This window comes from Cygnus atratus, chromosome 6 (genome assembly GCF_013377495.2).
Source record: "Cygnus atratus isolate AKBS03 ecotype Queensland, Australia chromosome 6, CAtr_DNAZoo_HiC_assembly, whole genome shotgun sequence".
NCBI lineage: Eukaryota > Metazoa > Chordata > Aves > Anseriformes > Anatidae > Cygnus > Cygnus atratus.
The window spans coordinates 19,227,960-19,255,955 of NC_066367.1; the positions used below are offsets into that span (position 1 = coordinate 19,227,960).

The window sequence follows — 27,996 nt, forward strand, 5'->3', positions numbered from 1 at the left end:
TGCTCATATAATATTTATTTATTAATCAGTCTAACCCTTTAATGCACCAGTTTGAACAAAAGAACTTAGTATTAAATATGTATTTCATTAATTCAGGTCCAATTATCAAATAGGTTTGTAACTACAGACGAATTTTTATTCACTTCTATTACTAGCTACCAGAGTCTGAGGGTTATCTATAAGCAATAAAACTTACTTGGAATATATGCATGCATATTCATAGGCAGTTTGAATTAAAGAACCCTTCAGAAATTTAATACCTCATGAAGGTTAGTCTGTGTCATATATAAAGTTTAGTTTAGAAACAGAATTTCTACTTTTCAGAAATATACCGTTACAAAGTGGAAATTTCATTAGCCTAACAGCAAATTTACACCAAGTTAGTGTTTCAGCAAAAGAAGTTCCTTGCAAAGTCAAAAGTTAACTGTATTAAAAGTTACACAAATCCAAGAATGTGCTTGTAATTTGTATATAAAAAGTGACAACGTAAGACCTGAATTTCAGTGATATTAACACATTTTCAAAGTCCATAGCTGAATCCACCTATTCCTGCCTTAAACTATTACTTGAACTGACACATGCTTACACTTTTAAGATTTGCATCAAATCATTCACAAGTCTACCACTGCTGCCCATCTTTAACGGTCTATGCTGGTATGCGGGTTGCAGCTTCCTCTTCCGCATCAGCTCTGTTGGCATTTATTTCTGCCAGCGTTCGACCAAATCGAGTCCACTCATCGCTGCGAGGAATGGCAATTTGCTGTTGACAAAGACAACATTATTTAAACCTACCAGTACATACAAACTGAGCTCATTATGAACAGCAGTATTTGTAAGAGGTTCTGATAGAACAGCTTACCTTTATTTAGCATGACTTTTAAAGTAGTCTAAACATCAGAAGCCCTAACTAATAAAAGCAGCAGAATTTGCAAGTCCTGTATTTATGCAGTGATACTATTACAAGCTTGCATGATACACTTCTGAGAGACTGCCTCCAAAGAGGAACAGTAATGCAATGTCTGCATCCAATCAGTCACGTACTACTGCAATACACATACTTCCAATAGCAACATCTTCCCTACAGAACCAAGTCAAGACTTCTTCATTTCATTTTTTTTGTTCAATACTTCTCAAGCCACGGTCAGAATTCACAAAAAAATGATAGAAAGAACATAAGATTCCTGCAAACAACACTGTTAATGGTTTCATCTTATTTTGCCAGCCTTACAATAACATTTTTACTTTTTGACTGTGTAGCTGACAGATGGCATGCTAAGAAAGGCAACGAAGCTGTTGAAGGGTTGAGAAAACCAGTCTTATGAGGAGCAGCTGAGGGAACTGGGGTTGTTGAAAAGGAAGCTCAGGGGAGACCTTATCACACTGTACTATTACCTTTAAGGAGACTATAGCGAGGTGGGGGTCAGGCTGTTCTCCCAGGCACCAAGTGATAAGGGGAAATAGCCTCAAGTTGCGCCGGGGAGGTTTAGGTTGGATATTAGGAGAAATTTATTTACTGAAAGAGTTATGTGGCATTGGAATAGGCTGCCCAGGGAAGCAGTTGAGTCACCATCCCTGGAGGTCTTCAAGAAATGTGTATATTTAGAACTTAGTAGCATGGTTTAGTGGTGGACGTTAGTACTAGGTTAAAGGTTGAACTAGATCTTAGAAGTCTTTTCCAACCTGAATGACTCTGTGATTTTAAATCATGCTAGAATACTTGAAATACACATCTAAAGGAAAAAATAATTTGATAATAAAAATTAAGCTTTATTCCTCTAAACCAGAGGAGGGGGGGAACTTAAAAGGAAGTTGCAAAATACAAGTCAAAAAAGCTTGAGTGTTCTGTAACATACTTTGCACAATACATGGTATACATACCTCTCCCACATCGTATATAACTATTTGTCCCTCTGAATCACCTACAGCAATCTCTCTCCCAGAGTGTGTCCATCTCACACGGTTCAGAGCAGGATTGCCCTCCACAGTAATGCTCGCAGTTGGCACCTGTATCCATTTAAAACACATTGCTAAAAATGCACGAGGATTTCTTAAGTTACAGATTACAGAACATACCTTATCCCTCAGTGATTTATCAAACAAAGTACCCAATATTTCAATTTAGGCAGAGTTTGTAGGTCTCAATTTACTCTCAGTGGCCATAAGCTATCACTAGTGTTATGACCAAAACAACACATCTTCTGTCTCTTGGCATGATCAAAAGGCACATCTGCACTCCTGCCATGAGACAGGAGGCACATGCCTTTTAGCCCTCTGATAGGCATACGTTAATCAGACAGCAAGGAGGAGGCCTGGGAACTCAGGAAAGACTTATGGATAGAGGGCTGGCAGGTCAAATCCAGCCCAGAGGCTAGAAACGGGCAACTCTAGTTTAAAAACACAGGCTGGCATGTGCTGCTTCTTCTACAGAACTACTTTCTTCTGTGTGCAGTTTTAAGTCTCAGAAAAGGTTTATACTATAGGTAAGTATACACCTTGCATCAGCAATCCCAAATGTTCAATCCTCTAAGTTTAGAAACAAATTGCAATTTCACTGCAGTATTACTGTGGCAATAACAATATGGCAATAAGAACAATGGTGGTGTACAGGTGGCAGGCTTGTTCATACTGTTAAACTGCAGGCTGCCAAGGCCGTATTGGGGGAGGTCTAAAAATTCACTTTCACAACACGGACTGGTATTAAGCCAACAGATGTTTTATGTTCATGTTACTATTAAAACAATTTAATTACTGTTGCTATTCATTATGAGCAGTCATTTAAGTTACTACCCTGTAATCAAAGAATAATATTTATTAAGCAGCAACTACTGGAATTACAGAATATTTAAGAACAACAACAAAAATGCTATGGTGAACTCTGGACACTTTTTTCCAAGGCATACAACTTCCTGCTATATTTGACTGTTAACCTCACTCTCCCTCACCTCAGTGTCATTGTTGAGATTCCACAGGTCAAGCCTGCCCATCCCATCCACACAGGCAAACAAGGCAGGGTGAGTTGGAGACCACATAACATCATAAACATAGTCTGAGTTGTCTTCAAATGAGTAGAGAGGTTTGTTATTCTGAAAAAAGCAGATGTAACGCAATACCCAAAGTCAGCATTTCAAATTCAAAAGCTAACAAGTAAGGCAAAATACAGAACTTCTCAACAACATTATGAGAAATAACTAAAAAGTGATTCACATTTTAAACTTACTTCAAAAAGAAAAATACCACAACGTAACAGCAAAAAAAGTAATTCTGGCAATAGGAATGCCAATTCTGTGCCTCTACATACAGTTTAATTGACATGAGTTTTGGTGCTGTCCTCTAGTCCTCCACAAATTTGTAAAACGTTTGCAGTACACATAATATGAAGAAACTGAATTTACATGATTTGCATGATTATATCGTAATCATTGATAATAAAGGGCAAAAGGTTAAACAGAATGGATCAAAAGTACACAAATGATACACAATCTGAAAGCAATGACATCTTCATGTCATTAACTAGTTTTGTTTATCAGCTGTCTTCTCTTTGTAGGAAACTGAAAAACAAGCACCGGGAATCAACTAGACTGCTGCTATGGACCTCGAGGGCTTCACACAATTTGCCTTCAGTTCACTGAAGTTTCTTAAGTAGCTTACATTATAGCACCACCTTGTGTCAAGGATTATGACGAGAACCACCGAATTATCTATTTCGGTTACCTTAGTTGTCCAAAGCTTTACTGTCCAGTCAAAAGAAGAAGTGACAAAGAGATGCGAGAAGTCTACAGGTCCAACTGCTGCATGGCAATGAATACCTGTGATTGGTCCCTGGTGTCCTTCAAACATCTCACTGATTCCAGCTTTGCTGTTTTAGAATATATAAAAAAAGGTTAATTTCTCTGGAAACCATCCATCTGCAGACAGAGATAGCACTGAAATATAGTTTAAATTTAGCACCAAGAAGATTTTGCCACTTTGTATGGACGTTACCCCATTGCAAAGGCTTCATCTCAACAGGCTCACAGAAGACCAGGCTTGAATATGGACCTTAATTCCAACATCTCTTTTCTGCTATCCTTAAGTGCTAAAATTTACCACAGGGAGCAGAGACTCATTCAGCAGGTACCAATCCACTCATTTAACTATACTGTTCTCCAAGCAATAGCTAAAATTTTGAATCATACAAAAGAACAAAATCCAAGCCTCAGGAAGGAGCAGAAAACTCCCACTGACTTAAAACAGAAGATGCACGTACCTTGTGGACACACATTAGGGTTCAGACATAAAACAGTAACAATATATTCCTAATAGTCTCCTATCAGGAGCAATGAAAAAGGAGGGAGGGAGGAGAGATGGGAAGAATGTTACAGAGAAGTGATACAATTTCGGTTATTCTGGAACCAAAAAGCTGTGCAGCAAGGGTGATGTGTATTTGAGATGAAACCTGGACACTCAATTATATTTAAGAAAGCAATTGATAAGATACAGTCAGACAATTTCAAAATAGATTGAACAGCAGGAGAAAAGCTAGCCAATTTAAGATTTGTGCGTGATGTTACTGTACAATTATCTGCAGAACCGATATAAAGTTTGGAATGTTCTGCTACAATTCAAATGAATAAAACCTCAGTGACCTGTGCTGCCCCCATCACTGCAAACAACTCCTAGCCAATGAAGAGAGCATAGTACCAATTCAATATTCAAACTCCTCCTGTTTTTAATGAAGCTCCTACTTGGAAAATAGCCTGCACTGGAATTCATACACAGCTACTTTGAACCCCATCAAGACTGACGACTAAGCATGCACTATGAATATATTTGCAGTGTAAAACATACAGGGACTCATCCTTTCACAGTTTTTAATTCCTCTGAATAATTAAAAACTTTTATTCACCTGCCATGGCGGCATGCAGTGTAGACTGAGCCTTCTTCACTTCCAACAACAAAGTTGTTGACATCTCCAATGGGGAAGGACATGCAAGTAACAGCCACAGCCTTGGACTGTTTGTGAACCAGCTCCATGCTATCCTGCAGTGAAAGTATCAGTAAAATACTTTTAAAAATAAGAAACGGAGTATTATCACTTACAAGGTTATTTAGATTTCTCAATAGTAAGTATTTTTTGTGTTTTGCTTATATAGAATTGGGCAGAAATGAGCAAATTTTTTCTTGTGTTAGTGGCAAATACAATTTTAACAACATCCCATGGGGCAGAAGAGGTCTTTTATCAAATGCCTACCAAGCTACCTTTAGAATAATTATGTATTGTGAAAATGTTTATTAATACTTTATTAGAGACATTATGTTTTTTACAAAATAACTATCTGGAATAGATACTATACATATCAAAACTTATCTTACCTGTGGCTGGGAAAGCATGTCTAAACTCCAAGAGCATATCTTCCCATCGGTTGAGATACTGATCAGGTTATGAGCATTCTGGGTCCCAACAACATTTACACAGTACACTGGGTGCTAAGAATGTAAAATACCACCAGAAAAAAGGAATTTCCAAGTCTCAACCAATTCTGTTACAGTTAATATACTGTAAAATATACAGTTTCATTTAGTGAAAGAGAAACAGTTGATCACAGTATGGTACAGAGAATACTTCCCTATAAAACAAATAGCAGATTTTCCTGACACTTCAATTTTTATGAATAGCCCTGTTCTACAGTGATAGCACTGGAAAAACATGGACATAAACATTTAAGCATTATAAATCAAGTGCACTGGACAGTTTCCTAGAGGTTAAATACATCTCAACAGGGAACAGTCCTTGTAGATATTTCACCCCCTACCGTGTGAGCAGCAGCTGAAAGCGGAGTTCTCTGCACTGGGGTTCTCTTATTGCTGCGATTATCCCATAGCACTATTTGGCCTGAGTATGTGCCACCAACCACCAAATTGGGATGAAATTTTGCAAATGTAGCTGACATCACTGCTGACTGAAAGGAAAAAAACAATCAAAATACACAAATAACTATCATTCACTGACATTACATCTAAAACCAAAAGAGAATTTGACCAAATATCAGAATAAGTTCTATGCCTAGATTTGATACACTGTTTCAGTGTCCCATCACATCTGGATTCAAAACCCTTTGTGAACGCCAATAAGCTTTTAGTTTTAACTTGCATTCTGAAAATGAAGTTTTCCTCCTCTGTTTTTCCCGAATGTATGCATTTGTATTTCCTCCTAGCATGGTTTGTTAGAAAGGGAAGGTCCAGTAATGCACAAGACTTTAATAATATTTACCACATTCTGTGGTCATTTTCTTTGAGAATGTACAGATCTGTCTCAACACAATACAGCTACTTTTGCAATCTGGGCTTTGACAGTAATCTGACAACACGGGATTACATTTTGATTCAACTACGTAATTTTTCAGAATTATGACATTTTGAAAATTATGTGGCTATTCCAGGCTTAGCACAATGAAAGAGACTTGCATATTTTTATTTTTTATTTTTTAAATCTTTCATAAAACTACTAAGAAACCTCCATCTGCCTTTTTCACTTGCAGCATATGTTTCTCGTTTTCATCCTTACTCCATCTCCTCAGGCCATCTTCATTTTATTCAGTAAACTACGCCCTAGCAGTACACAACTCTGCTCAGTCTCCTTACATACAAACCTTCTTTGTGGTTCAACCATTACACAAGAAGGTTTTTGGTTTTTCAAATAAATTAAAATAAGAAAATGAGTTCTCAAGCAAGACTGAACTCTGAACGATGTCAGAAATTCTGGAACAGAAGAATGTTTCTAAACTAAGGTCTCTAGCTATCAACATCTGTTTGCAAATACATGTGGTTAAAGTGAATGCCAGCCCAATGAAATCATTACATTGACAAGCACAAGGAAGGTACTTGTCCAGGCTCATCAACATAAAATCTTTAGCCTCCTGAGACAGAATCATACCTGGCAGTGAAAGACATACTCTGGGGTAGTTTTCTTGTACTTCATATTCCACACAAGGGCCACTCCATCAGGCTCATGAGGTGCATCCTCATTGTTGTTGTAAGAGGCTACAAGTAATTCTGGGTACTGAAAAATACGTGAGAAAGATTCAAAATAAGCAAGATGATTAACTAATGGTCCAGACAATCCTAGAATCTTTGTTTTGTGATGCCAAAACATGGTTAAAAGAAAAACAACAAGACTGAAAATCATTTACATCATCCCTGTGAGAAACAGTGTCAGTTAAAACAGCATTTATTACAGATTTAGCTTATAAAACAGTAGTAACATACTAATTAAGTTCTTGGTTTTTTAAAATCATATCTTGCTTTTAAATGTAAAACCCAATACTTTTAAGTGAGCTTTGTTTTCTGAAGCTAACGCCTCTACATAGCTCATAAAACAGAAACAATTATGCTGAAGATTTTTTCTTTATAATACAAAGATTTTGCTACTTTTTACAAAACATTGACATTTGCAAACTATGGAGGATGTAAGAGCTGTTCTAAGGAACACACTTAGAAATACAGCCTATATTAATTATACTTAGAGAAGGGTCAAGTGGACAGAGCTAGAAGAACTTACAAAGATGACTGCTTATTATAAGCACTTTTTACCTGAGACGACCAGTCCAAACAACTGACAACACGATGCTTTGACCAACGTTCATCAAAAAACTGCCTGTTTAAGGATAGCTTTGCTCCTGCTTGAATCTCTCTATAAAGGCAATTAGAAGGTATTAACCTCTGACCATTTTTAGAGTTACAAATATTGCACATTCACACTAAAGCATTCAATGTTCATGTTACCCTTCTTTGTCTTCTAAGTCTCTTCCACTGTAGTCAAAGAAAATATTGATTTGCTCAGAAAGGGCTCTTTCAACAATCCTCGTAGAGTGGTCAAAGAAACTTAAAAATTCTTCAGAATGCAAAATTTGTTGTTTTTCTTCCTCCGTAAGCTCATGAGGGGCAGCTGGAAAAGGATTACACACAAAGGTTCTGTAATGCATACTTCCACAAATTCTTTTTTTTTTTTTTTTGGGGGGGGGGGGGGGGGGGGGGGTGTGGGAGGAAAATGGAGGGGGCGGCAGTATTCATCATGATTCTGGAACAATTGTTTCCTAACATCCATACAATAACTAACTGTTAAAATATAACTAAAATTATTTTCAACTTAATGGAAAGAAAAGTTAAAATGTATTAACGTTTTTCTTTGTAGCACAAAGAACTATGAGGTAAACTGTACCTTCCTCCTCCTCCTCCTTTTTTAATGTTTTTTCTTCCTCAGGTTCAACTAATTGCTTTGGTGCAACCACATCATCTTCATCTTCCTCATCTAAGAAGAAAAAGTACGGTGAGACTGTCACTGTTTTTAAAGAGAAACAGTAACATTCTGTAGGAATCTCAAAGATATAAAATGGTATAATTTAGCTTAAAATGGTTGTATTTATGAAGTGTAGTTCCCAGAATAATGTTATCTTAAACCAAAGATCATTGCAATGCTGTCTACACCTGGATTTTAGTTGCAGTAAATTATGTATCTGTATAAACTGAAAAAGAGGGATTCTTTACAATTTCTTACGCAAAGTGGAAAACTCTTATAAGCATTTCTAATTCCACACAAAACCACGTGGTAGATGTATGTTCTATGTAACATACTGACACATTAATGCTGCAGAATAAAGAAAAATCAAATGTCTGAAATAGTCTACAGAGCAGCTGCTTACTTGTGATCTGAAACCATCAGAGTCTAATGGGTCTTCACATGGCATGAAGATGGCTTACATTAGCTTTCAGGTTGCTATTCTGAGACGCAAATTTTGCTAAAGATAATAGCAGGGAGATTACATTTTTTCTGTCATTCTAAATGCAAGTCTCATTATCTGTATCATGTTTGGCAATGAGAACTTTACAGCAAAATGTGTTTTCCCTAATTTTATGTTACTCATTGCAATGTTAATGTTCAGGAATACTGACAAGGTTTACAGCACTTTCTGCATTTGTACACTTTATTCTTTGAATATTGTAAACCAGAAAATAACTTTAAATTACTTGGTGTTGTGGAATAAGCATTTCCTGGCTTTTCTTCATCCACTTGCTCATACAAGCTTCTGAAAAGCTATTTTTATTGGTTAAACAGCTATGTCATCTGTCAATAAGGGAATGGCAGCAGGAGTCTACTACACACCTCATCACAAGTAATGAGACAGTTTTCAGCAGGGACTAGGCTTGTTTGTTGCAGCCATCTCTCTGACCCGTGTTCAGCTACCTAACGACAACAAAAAAAGTCCACATGCACACACACACAAAAAGAGGGGAAAAAAAAAGCGTGGTCAAGGGATGGGAACCAGCTGCCAAGCCATGGTCCCAGCAGCCAGGCCAGCTGACTAGATAGCAACAACCAGATGGTACTGCTAGGATTGTCTCTCAGCTATGAGGTGGCAATGGGATGGCACAACATTTTTCTGCCTGACTGCCTCCAATCATGTCTTTCCCCAATGGCAAGCCTGTGCAATTACCAGCACTCCAGGAGGTCTACAGACAAGCCTTTACCCTGCAAACAAAATACAGCTTGTAGGCCATACCAGCTGCCAAACCACACACATAGTGATAGGTTTAAAGAGGTCTGAAAATCTTTCTAACTCCATAGTATAGGCAATAAAAATATAACTGTACCTGCAGGAAAGAAAGCTTTAAATGACACTGTATAATGCACACAATAATACAAACTCCAACTTAATCAAAATGATAATGACGTATGCCAATCCTACATTACTTGAAATTGAGCGATTTTTACGTTCTGACAAGTTTACAGAACTAGGATAAATGGCATGAATGATTTCAATATATGCTCATACTTTTGAACCAAATGGTGAAGGTTAAAATCTTTCCTTTCAAGGGCCTCAATCAGCCACAAAGGAAAACAGTAATCACTGTCTTTTCAGCCAGCCCAACCGCATTTGTCAGCCCTTTCTCCGTCAATGCAGCCAGAGCAATCAACCTGCCAAACATTCAGAATGGAAAAAACAATCTGAAAATACAGGGTATAATGCACCTGCCAGTGAAAATGGCCATTTCAAGAAAAGCTAGTGATCTCAGTGACCCTGCTGAGGAGGCGGTGGTGCAAAGGGGGAAAGAACGCGTAAAAGAATTCTTAGTGATCTCCACTCTCTTGCACATTGACACTTCCTTACAAAGCATGCCAATTACAGCTTTTGTGCTACTTAAAAAAAATGAAAGCTTTTTTGGGCAAAATAATCACGCAGAGAAAACAGAAAGACGCTGCTCCTTTTTAGATGGATTCACATGTACAGTGGACTAGTAATCTGAAAACTGTATAACTTCTAGCAATTCTAAAGCACGGAATTCTTAATGTCAAATCACTATAGGTTGTGAACGCTAATTAATTAAAAAAATGTAATATGAGTTAACAGACATGATTTTGAGAACAACAAATACAGGACCACATGTTCACAATATAGTCACTTGGACAAAAATCCCCCTCTCACTCTCCCTGCCAATCAATAATGCAGATTTAAATGACACCTTAAATTCAGATATTTATTTTGGGGTCCACGCGGGATACATTATTCTAGCTTTGAAAGTCCCAAATTAGAAATTTCAACCCAACCCCCCTGCTAGCCACACTACACTGATCCTAAGTACCATTTTCAGTGACAGGAGTCAAATTCTTGTCAAATGCAGAAGGTCAACCCCTTAGTGCTAAGTGACCTTCTAATCTACATATTTTATTCAAAAGATTCATATAGTTGATTGCTCATGCCTTTAATGTTTGAAACATAAATGGCATATATTATACAGAGATCTAAATTCCTTCATAGTACTTTTCACTGCATACAGCCAGCTGATATTACTGCATTTAAATGCAGGATACAGCACTTATTTTAATATTTTCAAAGTATCAGACTTGAAATTGAACATGTCATCTCACTGCGATTTATCTGTAACTACATAAATCTAAAAACCTTCTCTTTAAAGAAAGAAGTCACATGCAAACTTTCTTATAAGGGATTGGGGGGGGGGGGGCGGCAGCAGCAAGTTCTTGATCTCGTCATCCAATACCAGGATGTTTTCTCACAGACATTTACAAAAGGCAGCATGAAGCTGTTGGACAATAAATGAGAAGTTTTTGTTTTAATTACTTCTTCTCACATATCTTGAATTTATAAAATTATAGTTCAGGTACAGGTATTTGCAGGGAATTGGTAAAAACAGTAATTATTACCCAGCAAACACTGGAAGACGGTACAGAATTCCTGAAAAAGCTGCACAACTGTATGTCAAAGATGCACTGTTTCATTGGCGTACTATATTTAATGTCAGCTATGTAAGTGTGGAAATTTTAAAGGCACTGGCTAACTTCATCCTTGTTATTCATTAATAACTACCTACTGATGCTTTATGCTACTTCAATTGTCAGTATACCACATACAACTCCTCAATTAAAAAAAAAAAAAACACGGTTGCTGAGACCTAGAAAAGTCATAGGGCTCTAAAGACCAGAAATGGGACTCTGTCACATCAACATATTGATGAATATTCATCATAAGATGCTAAACAATTAACTCCCATGTTTTTTTCTGACAGGGGAGCAGGGGATATTGGTTTATAAACAGCCATCTTCACAATGACAAATTTCTTGCCAATGAATGTTAAAAACAGGTTTAATGAACCACAGAATTTTGACTTTGAATTAACATCAGAATTGTGACGTATTCTGGCAAGATGGAAAGAAAAGCAGTACTATATACTAGGCTGCACCCAGCAATAACACTAGAGTGAAAAGTTCCAGTTGTCTGAGTAATCTGTTGCTGCAGAGTAGGTTAATCAAAGTTAAATCATCTGTGAAATGGGTGGCTTTTGTTAAGTAGAACGTGTCTTCATATCAACTTTTCCCCACTCTATATTTCGCTGTACATTTAAGGCATGTACAGGGTAAAACATGAATATATAAGGCTCCATTATTTCTTGTTACAATATAAAATGTAAAAGTGCTACATTCACCATTAAGAAGCATCCAAGAGGCCAATTTTATACCCTAAATTGCTATTAGTCTGCTTAAGTCAGGACAAAAGGATAAAATTAAAAAGGACAAAGTGCTTAATATTCTCATTCTATGTCTTGGAGACTTTACCAGACAATAACTCCTCAAAGAGGGGAGCTAATGCAGCAATACTGCCTGCAGTTAGTTGTGATTGCATATGTGCTGTATTGTACAGAGGCACTAAATAACAAATAGCTTGTTAGCCCACGAAAAGCCTTAACTGCGACACTTGGGCAGAGCTGTATTCACCTATATGCCTATCTGTCTTTGGATTAATCCACATTCACGACCTGTAATATTACATCTGGCTGTTATTGGCTGTACTGGTGACTATATTCTTTCTATGCAAATTTCAACATTATGTCAGTGAATCACAAAGGAAGATATCAAACAGTACAGTAGAGAGCAGCGTAGCTAGAACTATAGATAAGACAAAATGTAGCACTGATGATTACAGTACTGTACATGGGGGCCAACACAGAGCCTGCAGAACATGAAGAAGTAATCCAGAGTTCACACATGAATGCATCTCTGCTGCTGAAACTGCTTCTACCACTGCCTGCTAGAAAGAAATGAGTGTATGAAGGGAACACAATTTCCAGTATATTTTCTAAGAGTAGATCTAGAAGTCTGCTGCCTGATACATGCCAAATAGAGGCCAAACGATAATCCTAATAACCAGTTGACCACACTAACTAAAACAATGTCCGACAAAATTGGACAATGAGGGAAGTGGGCAAGCAGCGCTGTACACAGCACCATGTGAAGCGGGAAATTGATTTAGATAGCAGAAATTGGTATGACAGAATGAAGATGCTGGGGAATGGAGCTGCCTAAAACCAGGATGTTCATGTTATGATGGTGACAAAGATTATTGAAGTGGTAGTAATGGCACAGAGGCATAGATGTTTAGGCTTATTAGTTACAGAATACGGGAGGATAGCACTAAGTATGGCACAACACTTAAAATTAATCTCCTTGGTCCCTAAACCAAAAAAAAAAAAAGGCCATTGTTACTGGGTCACAGAATGCAAAAACAGAATGTGCCAGGAAGATGAGAAAAAATGAGCATCTCTGCTATTTTCCTAGGAACAATGAACCATTCCATGATTACATTTCAGTTCCTTTACATAACAAATACAGCTGCTACAGAAACAGTAGGATTAGAAGATTGAGAATATTGAAAAATCTGGAGAAAGAAGTCCAAAATGTGAAAAAAAAATGAAAGACTGAAATGAGACATTTAGGTTTTCATCAAAGCAGAAGCTCAAGAGCACTAAGGTCTCCACCCTGACACCATTTCTTACTGTATTTCTCCTCTACGTCCTTAGTGACTTGTATACACTGAACCCAGATGAAAAAGCAGCTACGGGTTGCACCCATTGTATGAGGAAACCATGAAACAAATACTGCAGATGTACCATCTAAGTCTACTTTGGATATCTTCCTACAAGAACTATGAAACATGTTAACAACTTCAATTTGGGGAAACTTTATTATTCTGTACTGTACAGATACAGTGAATGACTTCCTGTGACACAATACTTCCTACTCTAAGGCAACTAAATCTCTAATCACAGGACAGAAACTGATTTTTAGGAGGTATACTGATTTTATTCTCTTACAATGCTATAAAAAGAATCAATCTTCCCAAGACAAACACTGAGGTCACAATAAGTCAGCCTGTTAGTACTTCAATTCTTTGCATAGAGAAGCAACGTTGCCACTAGCACTGAGGTAACATTCTAGCTCCAGCATCAAGGGCCACATGCACACTGGTCATGCCTTCATGCCAAGTGGAGAGGAACGATCACTGGCTCAAACCAGCTGCAGCTGAGAAGCCCATCGAGAAAGACAAAGGGGAGAGCTACTTCATATTTAATATTGCCTGGGACAGTGCAGCATGTCTGCACTACACGGAAGCATGATCATGTAAACTTAGTCTACCTCCCTTCTGAAACTAGAAGAAGCATTTTCCTGTTTTAGATTTTTGAACAACTGAATGCTGTCCTTTCTGTCAACTTCTGAGAGGTCTGACCTCCACCTTTTTAAACCAGAAACCATTGGGGTGAAAGGTATTCATAACTTGAATTTAACTTTGTTTACACTGAACCCAAAATGGACATCTTCAAAGGCCAACTTTAAGTTGAGGCATGAAGTCCCCCCTGTGTAACAGTCACTTTACTTGTGTTGCCACAAATATTTCCATGGCAATTAGCAACTCTTTCAGTTTAAAGCTAGTTTTCCCCAACTTCCTATCTGTCCCAACAGACAATTAGTTTTAGCTTGAACATTTCTCGGTTCAGGTCAAAATATAACACAAACCAAGATACAATCATTAACATAGGTTCTCTCCAGTTCATTTTATAGAAAGGTGTGGACAGTGGATCTAACCTAGCTGAGATGTCAACTTAAATTGTGAACATAGGGCTTAATTATCAATGTATATAGACAGTCTTAAGACAGACCTTAAAAAGATCCTTTACAATGAAATGATGAGCAAGCATCTTCAAGTGACTTCTGTGAAGCACATGTATATAAAACTAAAGAGTGTACAGAAAACAGTATTGTTTTTAAGGTGGAATGGATCATGAGACAGTATCTCTACTATCAGATAAACACAGAAGTACAGGTGAGCCATCTTTCCAACTCCCCCACAGTAAACGTCAACTACAGCCTATCCACTTAGGGTGAAACTAAGATCATACAATGCCAGGCAATTTCTGCTGACAGCAAGCAGCACAAGTAAAACTCTTTGAGCACACAAACTATGAACTAAGTCTTCAGATACCACGGTGAACCTGACAGAGGAAGGAAAAAAACCTGAGGGATTAGAGAATGGAAAAGGTGAGAATAGGGGAGAAAAGAAAATAAGCATACAAAGCCTTCGAGTAAGTTGTGTGTGGGTTCTTAAGTGTCATAAATGCAAAATATATCCCACTTTAATTTACCAGTTGTCAGCTACTTAAGCAACTTGTTGTCTAAGTGTCGTGTTTACTAGGAGTATGAAACTGACATGTATTATTAACAGAGCAACCTTACCGTTAAACAAGATGCAGAATGACAACAACCCTCTAAGCAAGACATGTATGTGTTTAATAGAACTTATATCAATTATCTCACAAATCAACCTTCATTCTATCACATTAAGTTTCAAGATCACAAGTGTTAGCTCTAATACAGTCAGTCATCATTACTACAATAAAATAAAAAGAAAAATAACTTAGGTTGTAATAAGTTAACCATTCACCTTCCTTTGGCTGAGTCATAACCGGTGTTTGTGTCTCCTTTGTATATGTAACAATTTCTCGAGGAGGAAAGTCAACTTGTGTAATTTTGGCCATTCCAAGTTTAACAGGTCCACGTCTATATGAAATGAATAGAAACATTAGAAAAAAATAGTTAGCTTTATAAATTACTTCATATTTTGACTAGAATAATACTCATGTCATCATGTCACAGCTTTGTCAAACTTAAGCCAGATGGAAATTTAATCCTGAAGAAGTCACAAAATTATGATTATTATTTTCACTATTATTTAAAATCAATACCTATTTCTACATGTAAGACAAAAATAAAGACATGCAAATATATACTGATATCTGATTATATGATGTCATTTTTAAAGCTTTGTTTTTGCAGTTGCCTAGGGTACTGCTACATATATGAAACACCCATATTTTCATTGAACTGATCTGCTCATGTGACTATTTGTATTTGCTTTAGGACTTCAAAACTTAAACAGCTTAGTTACCCTGAATGTAAAAGCATTTCCTAGTCCACTTAACTGTGCTGCTCTTTTTTATCTACCTCTAGGATGCTATTTAGAACTCAGAACTGCAAGTCTGGTCTGAAACTCACACATTGACAAGTGATTTATCCATACTACATTACTCCAGTATATAATACTGGAAACCTCTGAGCTTTCTGACTTGAGCTTATGAAAGATGCTATAAACACAGATACAGCCAGTATCAAATTATAATGCAAAAATATATTTCCAAAAACCACACAATATTAATTCAGTCTCTGTAACATCCAGCAAAAGCTAATCAATCATCATATGTACTGTAGTAATTATGTGAAGATCCAACAACAATTTAGTTATACGAAGTGTAATTTCTTATTAATGACCCCTCTCCTAAGATAAAAAAAAAAAAAGCAATCTCCTTTTGAAGTTTTCGGTGGACAGAATCATAACTCATACAGAACGATATGGGTTTTATTAAGTGATTATAATGAGCTACAGCTCAATATAAACATTTGTCATTCATGTATATTATGAGAAAAGATGGGACTCATTCTGTCTGTTTTTAAAATGTCTGTCTCTAAGCTTTTTATTTTAAAGAAATTACTTTAAAGTTTGTCTTGCCAAAGAAAGACTCAAAGAAAACCTTAATAAAGTAAACTCTTATTAGAAATAAGCACATTATTTATATTAAATAAGATCAAAACTTCCCATTACAAGCCAACTGCACTGTATCTTGGGACACTGAACTTCTTTAACTCACAGAACAGTCCTCTTAACAGTAACTTCATGTCTTAAAGAAAAAATTAGTTCTTATACTTATTATCCAGAAGTATATGAAAGAGGGAATATAAGAAATCTATGCAATACCCCAGATCGGAATCAGAGTGGAGCTGAAGAACTGATGGATCAGTATCCCAATGCAGCGTCCTGATACCACAGGTTGAACAATCATGCAGCATTAGCAAAAAAGGCCAGAGATTAGTGAAGCAAATACACACTATGAAATGCTAGAGTTACAGTACGCTTAAAAGTTATTTCATTGTTCACAAGAAACGAGGCAATGTAATATCAGTTAAGGGAAATTCAGCAAATATTCAGTGCAATACTATATGCAGTAAATACAAAAGTTAAAAAAGCAAACACAGAATTCAGAGCTATTAGAAAAGAATTAAAATCTTTTGAAGATTGAAAGTTAAAGACCTGCAAACAAATGCAGCCTTTATGAGAGGCTAATTAAAATATTTTAAATAGTGACAAGAACCACTAAAAACTTTCCTTTTTAAATCTGTTCAGATTTGTTCATGTCATATGAAGACAGATTTGTTAATGTAATGCAATATTGCCCAGAGCAGTAAATATGTGGAGGAAATTGTCATATTGGTAAAGGAAATGAGTCAACACATAAACCTTTTGGTAGAGGGGCAAAAATGCATTTCCACTGGGAAAGAGAACTGCTAGAGTTTCCAAGATGTGACATTGCAGTAATTACGGGTTAAGCACTGCCTTGGGCTTCTAAGTGTCATCTGATTTAGAGCCAACTCCATTTAAGATACTTAAATCTCGTAGAACTAGAGGACTTTATATTAATAACACATTTCAAAGTCATGTGGAATAATGAACAGAATTGATCAAGTCACTTTCATATCAGAAGAAATATGAAGTGGGAACTAGATCTTCCCTCTCCTATCATCTTAAACCCTCATACCTTCTCCACAGATTTCCATTTAGTCTACCGCCTGCTATCAGGCTTAGGCAAAGTTTTAAAACAAGCATACAAGAGAGATTAATAGATGAACATGCATCTGAAGTTTTCAGATATATATTTTTTTAAATCATGTTTTGTAGCAAATGGAAAATCGTTTATTGACTTATCATATTTAAATAATAAATTCTTCATTTTTTTCAATTTTCATCCTAAACACAGCAATGTTCTTATACAGCAAGTACAGAATTCCAAAACAAAGATGATCACCAAAACTTACAGGCAATGTGATGAAAACTCACAGCTATGAGTGTGCCATTCATTACTTTGTTCTTGTAGAAACTATACATTATAAGAATAATGAATTTTACTTAAAAATTACAAATCTACTGTCCCACTGTTATTATTTAGCAAATCATCCTGCGTAGCTGATAATGCATCCATAGCCATAGCTTAATACCTGAATCTCTAAAACCTTGACATATCTTCTGTGCATCAAAAAATACCCTATTTTACCATTCATTATTTTGAGTGTGCCTATTCTTTATGTCTCTGCTATTTTTCTTGGCTAAGTAGATTTAAGCCTGAAGTTTATTTTGGTGCCTGAGATTTCATGCTGGATATTGTTCATACAGAAATTCAATCTTGCCATGCACATGAAAAAGAAAACAAAGCAAAACCAAACCACCACCTCCTAAACCTTCATGTTGCTTCAGCAAAGGAGGACTTATCTATAGATTTAAATGCTCCATCACCACAAACACTTTGCCAACTTTTTCTGTCCCACTTAAGAGGAACTTAGGCAATATAAATTTAAAAGGCTCCAACTTCTGTGCTTACTTAAGACCTAGCCCTTACTGAGGTTGCCCTCCTGCTTTCAAAGTTCTTTTTTTTTTTCTTTTTAAAATATTAAAATAGCAATACTCTGCCTTTTAAACTAGTTAAAAATCAACATGCACTACAGTACTTACTGTTAAATTCTTCTCAGAGAGATTCTTTAAAAAAAAAGTGACATTCTGAGATAAAACTCACCTATAACATATGTATCACAATCATATAAAATACTGTTCCTTTTGTTTTCCAGAAGTTTGTTATGCCTTAAGTTAAACAAATTTATATATAAGCTTCAGTGAATTTAAGCTTCTATTCTGCCACATGCTTGAACTTCTTTAAATCCAGGTAAATTCCTAATACACGTATATCTAAGTACTGTCTGCACTTACAAACTAATTCTATATAAAAAAAACACAAAACTTAAAAGTAAACTAACTATGCTAATTTCCCGTCTTGAATTTTTACTCTTAACTTAGAAAGAGAAAAAACGCTGAGGTGAGAAGGAACAAATGGTAACAAATGCAGAACCAAAACTCTTTACTTAAATAAATAAAGACAGATGGAAGTAACAGCAGGAACACAGTCTGAACACTGCTTTACTAATTACTAAATAAGTGAAATTACTGGCAACGTTCAGTATCAGAGACAATAAATGACTGAACTCATAGAAGAGATAATCATCATAAAGTATGGTTGTGGCATGAACAGAGAACTGTAGAATGGCCACATACCAAAAAAGAACTGAAATAACACACTGATATGAACAGAAATACATACATTGAAAACAATACTCTCGATTTAAGATTATCAAGAACAGTGGAAAAACTTGTCTTGCTAGCATACCACACATAGATTTGAAAGCCACCTACGAAATGCCAGCTATAATGCTAGGGCACATCACACAGTCCAACTTTTAGGTGGAAGTGCATGCATACAATAGGAATGCCATACAAGTTTGTACTAATATACTAGGATATAGACATTGTTTACTGGAGGAGGGGAAGAACGTTACCTGGTGATCAGAGACTAAATAAGCAGACTCAGATCTCTTACAATGACATATATAGCCTTAAATTTAGCTATGCATTTCATATCTCCATGCCTTGAAGACCACAGCCTTTTCTATGCTTCCATGTCTCGGAAATGTGAAGACCCAAATTTAAAGTTTGCGAATGGATGAAGCTATAGAGGCTTAGGATGTAAGTTTTCTCAAGTCTTCATAAAAAAAATGCATGCATACAACAACGCTATGTTACTATATAACTGGAATATAAAACCAGAGAGCACATTACACCTACGAGGCAGCAATAAATTCAGCACACAACATGGAGTTCAATTACAGATGTGGTGAAAATACTGTTTCATACTAACTTTAAATTATATACAAATGAAAATAAAAGCCTTTTTTTCCCCCCACATCATCAAGTAACTCTTGTTGTGTTTTTTTTTTCCTTCTCTGCACTGAATTTAAATATACAATGACAATTAAATAACCAGTAATCACAGATTTCAAATAATTTTAAATTTACTTGTTACTCAGTTAAGGAACAATGCTACTGGTTCTTTAGTTACATGACAAGTGGACTTGAACTGCATAGTGAATAAGCTATACAAAAGACTGCACCTGAGCCTTTAAAAAAAAAGCATGGATTCATATCTGCTGCCTCTAGTATTCACTGTTTCAACTTAATGGTTGCTACTTTGAAATAAGGACCTTATCACCTTTCTTCAGGTCATGAAAAACTCAACTATTTTCAGGCTAAGACTGTGTACACATAACCCACAAGTGTACAGTGTACTACAGTCTTCCAAAAAGATGTTTCAAAGTGGTATAAGTATTCAGTCTTTCTCCAAAACAAAGATTCATTCATAAAGGATGAACAAAAGGAACTGAGGATGCTGTGCTTTAACAAAACTTCATCCACAATGTATATTCAGAAGTTACAGTACATGAGTAGTGATTTTGCAGGGGAGGGAAAATGTTATCAGTGTTAATAGGCAAATGCTGCTCTTGTTCACAGAGTGGGCATGGGAAACATTAGAAATACCCTTTGGAAGTAGTTTCCGATCTTATCACCCATAAAGCTCCATTCTTAGCTCCTAGTTTAACGTAAGTATTTAATTGACTCTCTTTACAGTAGCATTTCCCAAACTGCTATGAACAAAATATTGTTCAAAGGGATGTAGCAAGTAGCAAAGCTGAAAAAAAATGTGGCTGTTCTAACATGCTTGTAGCTTGTGAATCGTACAGTTAAGTTCTGAGGACAGCTGCAAGGTAAAATAACTTGGGAATATAGTTTTAAGTAAAAAAAAAAAAGAAACAAGGCAAGGTTTGTAGACAGTATCTTCTGTTAGATCCAGCAACATGGAGGGAAAAAGAAAATAGCCAATATCCATACACACTCTCCTTTAAAGAGCTGGGAAGTTTGATTTTTCTAGTTCTATTGTCCAGAGACATTCATGCTTACAAGAACATTACCACAAGACTTTCAGACTCTTCAAAGATGAAACTTTAAACTTGCAAGCTTAAACAACTCAGAGTTTATGGTGGTAATCTAAAATTAGTTAATTGTAGTTGCATTTCAAATCTTAAAGTAAAGCACTTCTGTAAAGTAGTCCTTGTTCACAGATTCAATATTGGTGTAAACTGATATTCAAGTAATTAACTTTGATTTCTTCTACAGTTTCATGATTCAGAATGCAAAGAAATATAACAAGGTGACATACCTAGATCCAACAGCGCCATCACCAGAGTCCTGGCTTCCAGCCTCACTTGGCGTACTCACAGATTTGGAAGACGGAGAGGTAGGAGGAGGGACTAAATAGTGAAACAGACAGGTATCCGCTGTTACTACTCGCAGAGGTTGCACAGCTTAGGATGTTTTAAAATTAATTTAACATGAATCATTAAAAAAAAGTGATGGCAAACAAAAAATACGTGGATGAAAATGAACAGTAGAAAAAGAGGGGAAAAGACAATGTTAACATTTCATGCTGGTCTTTCATGCAATTGTTCGGCATTTATGCATCTGGAGCATACAAGACGACATGGAGGGAAGAACATTAAGAAAAAATGACTTGAAAACAGATTTTTTTTAAAACGGAATTCAAAAAAAATGGTAGCACCTATTTTTGCAGGACAATTTCCACTAAATCATGTTGATAAAACATGAAAGGAAGATACTTATTAACATAGCTTTGATATAAGTTTTCACAAAAATTACACACTGAAGGTATTTAACTGGTAGCTTTGTTTCAAAGCATATAATCACAGAAATGCAGACAAAAAAAAGTGGCTTTGTCATAGAGCATACTAGTATTTTTGCTTTAGTTCTAACTAAATCAACACAAATTCTGCATATTACGCTCAAGTTTGTTAGCGTTAGATTTTGGGAGATTTTTGTGTTTTTCTGTTTGTTTGTTTTTTGTTTTACCTGACAAGCAGCCTAGTACTGATACATTTGAACTTTTTCTTAAAGTCAGTTCATTTCCAGCATTTAGAAGATTACAATTAAAATCACAATGTTTTTTTGGAACTGATACATAACAACGAATGATATACAATCTAAAGAACACAAAGCTATTTCAAAACTTCTTTTAACTTTTCTTTCTAGAAATAGTTAATTTTTTGTTTGTTTTAGAAATAGTGAAACTCATTATTTAACAAAGCTTAAATTTATGTTTAAGAATCAGGATGTGCGTTGAAGGTTCTTTTATGCTTCACTTTTCAGTAACATGTAAAGCATTCATAGCATGGATTCACTCCTTAGCGACACCAAAGAAGAAATTTTAACCAACTGAAAACCAATTAGTTATACAAGTTGGCATATATCCTGCCAGAGGTCAGCCAAGGGAGAATTCAGAATTTAGATCTGCAACATTTCAGTAGAATTTCCTGAAATCACAAGTATACAAGTATACTGCAAATTCTGAAGAATGTTTCCATCTTATCCCAAAACAGAGACATCGTTCTGGTTGACAAAAATTCTATCCTGAACATGCAAAACAACAGTCAATATTCTGACCGTTTTTAATAAATTGACTCAATTCAATAAATTGAGTCTCTCTACAAGAGAGACTTTCATATAGGTTTAAAATCATATAGTTATACTTCACAAATACATACACACACCTATATTTTATACACATGTATGGGTGTGTATGCACACAGACAAGTTTTGAAATGTTCTCCAACCTAGTATCATCACCTACTGAATAGTTTACACTAAAAGAAACATCTATAGGCCTTCATATTGTTACATATCTGTGCATTACTGAAAATGACAGCATTTTAATGTCACCCATTCGCAAACAAACAGGTGAAATGACAAACTTATCTTGTCACCATTTAAAAAAACCAAAAACTACATATACTGCTCTAGCTGTACGGCCAAAAAATCAGTAGCTTAGTTTGATGCTACAGTGCCCTCTTGTGGAGCAAGCTGTTTTTAGGAAAGTCTTTCCATTGGTAAGGTCTTATCTCTCCAATGAGTAAGTGTTAAGAAAAGGCCAAGTAAAAGTCCACCTACCCCAACAAAGGATGCCTTCTAGAAAGTTATTTTCATTCACTAATATATATGTTTATGTATGTGTTTATACATATATATATGTATGTGTGTGTGTGTGTGTGTGTATATAGAGTATGATAGATACCAAAGCATACTTACACTAAGGTCCCTTCTCCTGTAAGGAAGCCACCTCTCCTTGGCAGTTACCAGGACAATAATTGCCTTACAAATTTTTAATACAACTTCCTAGGAAGGAATCTAATCTCAAGTGATCCACCCACACTGACAGCATGAGCTGAAGCTATCTGCACATCACGCTGGTCAGCTGTGTTAGCTTCAATTCAGGTGCATCAGCACTGTACTGTCATGCTTTCCCAGTACCCAGTCAGCAGACAGCTTGTGCCTCAGGCACGCTGCTGTGAGGCAGCAAGTAGAACATTTTAGCTTGACCTAGCACTCGTATTAGAACTGCCTATCTTGAAAGGGAACAAAATGAATTATCTGAGTAACTGTGTACTTACAAGGCTGTGATTAAATAGGGGGTCAACAGGATTAAATACAACACATGCAGGGTTGTACCCTGGGCTCAGATGCCAGCACCTCAAGAAACTTTTCAAGGACTGGCCATCCTGTGGTTTTTAGATTCTTTCTTACAGATTAAAAACAAAACACAAACAAAACACAAACCAAAAATACCTATTTCTTTAAGAGTCTCATGTTAGCTGCCTTAGCAAAGCCACGTGCAAGAAGGTGTTCAAATATTTGCCTGCTGAAGAAAATCCCTAGTAGCTAAGAATTATTTATATGCTAGTGCTAGCACAGCCCAAATGCAGTCTACCTACAAATGAACCGTCAGAACAGCTCAAGCTATTAAAATTACTGCTTTGGCTGTTGGAATTGGAGCCATGTTAATGTTGTTTATTTCACATTCATTTCCAAATGTCTGAGGACAGTCCAAAAGCAATTATGAAGTTGTAATCACACACAGACTATACCCAATTGTTATTACTTTTTATTTGCAAACCCAGTTGAAATAGACCCTCACCATCACTGAGCCAAACTGAAAATTAAGTTTTAACCCCTCTTTGATTTCAGAGAGAGAGTTGAAAATTGGAGTTGAAGTACCACCCTCTTCACTTTCATTTACCAGAGAGAAATGGCTAAGTAAAGGCAAAAAGCAACAATCAATATACTAATCCATTGAAGAGCAGCACAAATACGAATCATCATCCTTGACAGTTAAATTTTATACTTAGCCTTGCTATTACTCCATCAAAGTCAGTCAGGTATTTGAGATAAGGAAAATGAGGACGTAAAAGGCACAGAAAGAAAACAAGCCAACCCCACATGAAAATATTGGGATTAAGATTTAGCATCATGAAAAAGGGAAAAAAAAAACACAAAAATAATGTGCAAGAAGAACTGAAAGAGAAAACAACAAATTTGTGATATTTATATAACTAAAAAACTCCAAATAATCTAAGTAGAAAGCGTATATTTTACAAATATTACTAGCAATGTGTACTGAAGCACATAAGCACATCACTGACATTTATAACAGAGACAAAGTAGTACCAGAAACAAGATATGCATACCCCCAAAATAGTGGCCACAGAAATTTCATGCTAGTTATATAAATACCACAATACTAACAACAACAAAACACTTCTTATAAACTAATATTAATATATTCCTACCAACGGGAGATTCAGGTGTCAGCCCCATGCTCTGAAGTAATGCTTCAGCTTCTCTTCTCTTCTTTTCAAGATCAGATTCTTCTTGTACAGGAAGAACATCTTTCTTCTGATCAGTCTAAAAATAATTCAATATCTAAATTCTGGCATTTAATAGGTATTAGGAACGGTTTCATTTCATTTCTGAGATCTCACTGCACCTTTTGTGCTACCGAAACCTATCATCCCATGGGTTAGTTACTTGACTCTATCTACAGAAAGGATCTTAGGAATTACTAAAGTAAAAACAAAGGGAATCACAAGTTTTGCAGCTTTAGTACTATCTTTAAATAGTTTTCTTTAAAAGTTGTTTTGTTATCTGCTAGATTTCACACACAAGAAAGTATTAACATCACACCCTTATCCTTATATAATTTAGAAATACTGGAAGCTTTACTGTGAAAGATTCCGAACACTCCATGTTTTTCCACATTTCATTTAACTGCTTACTCAATTACAGAATTTTAAATCATAGTTTAAGGTGTTCAAAACTCAGTCACTGTCAAGTGAGTATTTCTGTAAATATAAATTAATTATACAAATACCAGCCTTTAACAGATGCAGCAAAATCCAGACCAAGTTACACTAACCCTACACCACGATTAAAGACTAACTACTTCTCATGTGACTACACATCATACTTCTGATCTACTGGACATCTTTTTAAAAAGCTATTTCCAAACTTTAGAGGAAGATCCCAACTGATAAACTGGGAATCATACGTGGAATCTCAAGTACAGGCAATACGTAATTGCAACATCACCAGAACATAATGAGATATTTCCCTCTCCCTTTTGTCTGAATCATTTTGCTGGCAGCTGCCCAGACTTCAGCCATAAGCTAATTTAGAACTTGTATAAGATCATAACCAAAAGAGAGGACATCATGAAAAGGGCCACAACACACCAAAGCATTCCAACAAAAGTTTTGTTTATGACCTGCTTTCAGGAGAAATGTAGCAATACACCACTGATTGTCACTTATATTAGAAGAGATAAATCCAGGAGACTGTTAACAAATCAAGTCTAACACACAAGTAGCATGCATGTCCTGAGTGTTGCTCTGACTTTAAAACTCAGGTTAAAGATGAATCAGAGCAGAATCGAGCACACTGTTCAATAACAATATTGACAGTCAGACAACTCATACAGACATCCTTGAAACTGCATTTCAGAGAGGAATTCTTTAAGTTATATCATCACAAGTCAGTAAGTCGAGTTTTTGTGCAATACTTCAGTTAATTCTCACAGTAATTGCATAATTCATTATTCATGACGCACACAAGCATACAGTTTGTATTTCTAAAACTACATGTGGGATTTTTTTTTTTTAATTTACCTTACCACATGGATAGTTCTAAAATAAAAGAACAAGTAGGTGTTTGCTCTCACAAAATGAAAGCATTACATTTGCGTGGACCATTAAACAGATGTTCCTTAAATAACGTGGAGCGATACATGCCATCTTTTTGGGCAGGCTACATGTATTTGGGGCAAGTTACATGGGCAAACAGGCAAGGTTCAAAGGTAATGTTATTTCTTACTTCTTTCTTCTTTCTCTCTTCCTCTTTTCTTTTCTTTTCCTCTCTGATCTGAGCTAATCGTTGCTTCTTGCGCTCCAACTCCGCCTTCAGTTCACTTTTGTCAGACATGGCTGAAACACTGATCAACACAGAAATCATACCACAGGTTTTTTTTTGTTTGCTTGAGATTGCTTATTTATAGCAAAACTGTTATCATTAAAGTAACTATACTAAAGATAGAACAGTGAAGTCTTACAATCCTAATTTTAAAAAAGCCACATTACTATTTCCATGTTTCCTTCACTCCGTACATTCTCACTACTAAAATTGATTTAAAACAGGACGATGATATGGTGACAGCACCCACTGCTAAGGTAGTACTGAAGCTGTTTGGAGGAGCTGCTTTGAATCATACATTAGGCACTGAAGACGGGGTTATCTGATCTTGCCATAGGATTCTGCACAGCTACAGAGCCAACTACAGCACATACGCACAGAAAACAGCATGGACAGTGCCCCTGGAATATTTTTACTTTCTGTTTCATCCCCTAACTATTGACATATGACAACTTAGCAGTATGGAAGTGATATATCCTGCTACATCCAGTTGCAGAACTTAAAATACAGATTTAACAAAAGATTTAGTAAGACCACCATAAACTGCAAGGCAAAGTAGGTATCAGTGTGACAGCCAAAAAAAACCTGTCAAACATGCAATACCAATCTTTTTATGTTTTATCCATAGACCTTTTGCATGCTGCTAAGAAATTGTTGGATCTTTTAAAGACAACAATTATACAAAAGCTTTGTTACATAACTAATCCAATTAAAAACAGACAGGAAATCCAACAATAAACAAAAGCAGAAAAAAACACTTCAGAACTTAAAGATTTGGGACATGGACATGAGAACCTGTGTGAACAGGCTGGGCGAACAAACACTTAATTTTAGTGTTAAGCAAATCCAAGCGAGTAAAGAAAGTGCAGAAGTGGTTCTACCACAGCCAAGGGATCTATAAGGGCTTTTGCACCGAGCTTGATAATACTAACATCAGATTACACATTAGTAATACGGCTGTTTACGTATTTAAAATTAAAAATATGTGCAAGTGTTTGCCCATCTAAGGGCAAGAAAAGCTGTAAAACGCTGCAAGGCTGACACATTTACCCCACTATACACACCGGTAGCTCTTCCTCCATATTGCCTGCAACACTTAAGCGCCAACAAACGATAATAATAATAATAAAAAAAAAGTCATTTTAGGCTTCAAAGCAGCCCGGGGAAGGCGTGCTGTCACCGCACCGCGGCCCCTCGCCCCAGCCGCCCCCCCGCGCCCTGCAGGCCGGGGCAGGCACCACGGCGGCAGCAGCGCCCGGCCAGCCCCGCCCGAGGGCGGCAGGGCCGAGCCCCGGCCCCACGGCCCGCAGCCGGCCCAGGCAGGGCCCCACCCCGCCGCCGCGCCGGAGGGTCCCCGCTGGCAGCCTGCGGTGGGGGCAGCGGCCGTCAGAGCCATTAGTGCCGTTACCGCGGGACCCCGCGCACCTGACGGCGAAGCCCGACTCCGCACCCCGCTCGCTTCCGCCCCGCTGCACAAAGGGGCCGGCAGCTGACAGGCGGGCGCCTACGGCGGGCGCGGCGGGTCAAACCAGCCGCGAAGGCGTTGCGGAGACTTACGGCGGAGCTTCGGCAGCAGCACCTCGCTCGTTGACGCCGCCCGGGGAGCGGCCCTGGGGGGGGGGGGGGGCGGCTCAGGCGTGAAGCGACGCGAGGAGGCAGAGGGCACTTCCGCGGGCCTCAGCACCGCGCCCCTTCTGCCGGGGAGGCGGCTGTGAGAACAACGACGCCCAGCATGCAACGGGCGGGCCTCGCCCGCGGCGCCCTACGGCGGGAGTGCGGCGGCGGCGCGCGTGGCACGATGGGAGTTGTAGTC

The 27,996-nt window shown here is 37.1% G+C and overlaps 1 protein-coding gene across 6 annotated transcripts; it reads right to left on the reverse strand.

The window, feature by feature from the left end:
• On the reverse strand, positions 1–27,930 carry DYNC1I2 (dynein cytoplasmic 1 intermediate chain 2). Of its 6 annotated transcripts, XM_050711780.1 has the most exons (17): positions 27,609–27,652; positions 27,248–27,278; positions 26,088–26,205; positions 24,509–24,623; positions 21,031–21,121; positions 15,267–15,382; positions 8,198–8,287; positions 7,762–7,924; positions 7,570–7,669; positions 6,914–7,039; positions 5,793–5,939; positions 5,353–5,466; positions 4,886–5,019; positions 3,712–3,856; positions 2,943–3,083; positions 1,879–2,004; positions 1–760 (listed from the first exon to the last, which is right to left on the reverse strand). In XM_050711780.1, the coding sequence occupies exons 3-17, from the start codon at positions 26,193–26,195 to the stop codon at positions 647–649; spliced, it is 1,830 nt and encodes a 609-aa protein (XP_050567737.1). In that variant the 5' UTR covers positions 26,196–26,205; positions 27,248–27,278; positions 27,609–27,652; the 3' UTR covers positions 1–646. The 6 variants fall into 6 exon arrangements, with proteins under 6 accessions (XP_050567737.1, XP_035392926.1, XP_035392925.1 ...); XM_035537033.2 differs by lacking the exons at positions 27,248–27,278; positions 27,609–27,652 and adding an exon at positions 27,741–27,930; XM_035537032.2 differs by lacking the exon at positions 27,248–27,278 and having other exon boundaries at positions 27,609–27,784.
• Between the last annotated feature and the right edge of the window lie 66 nt (positions 27,931–27,996).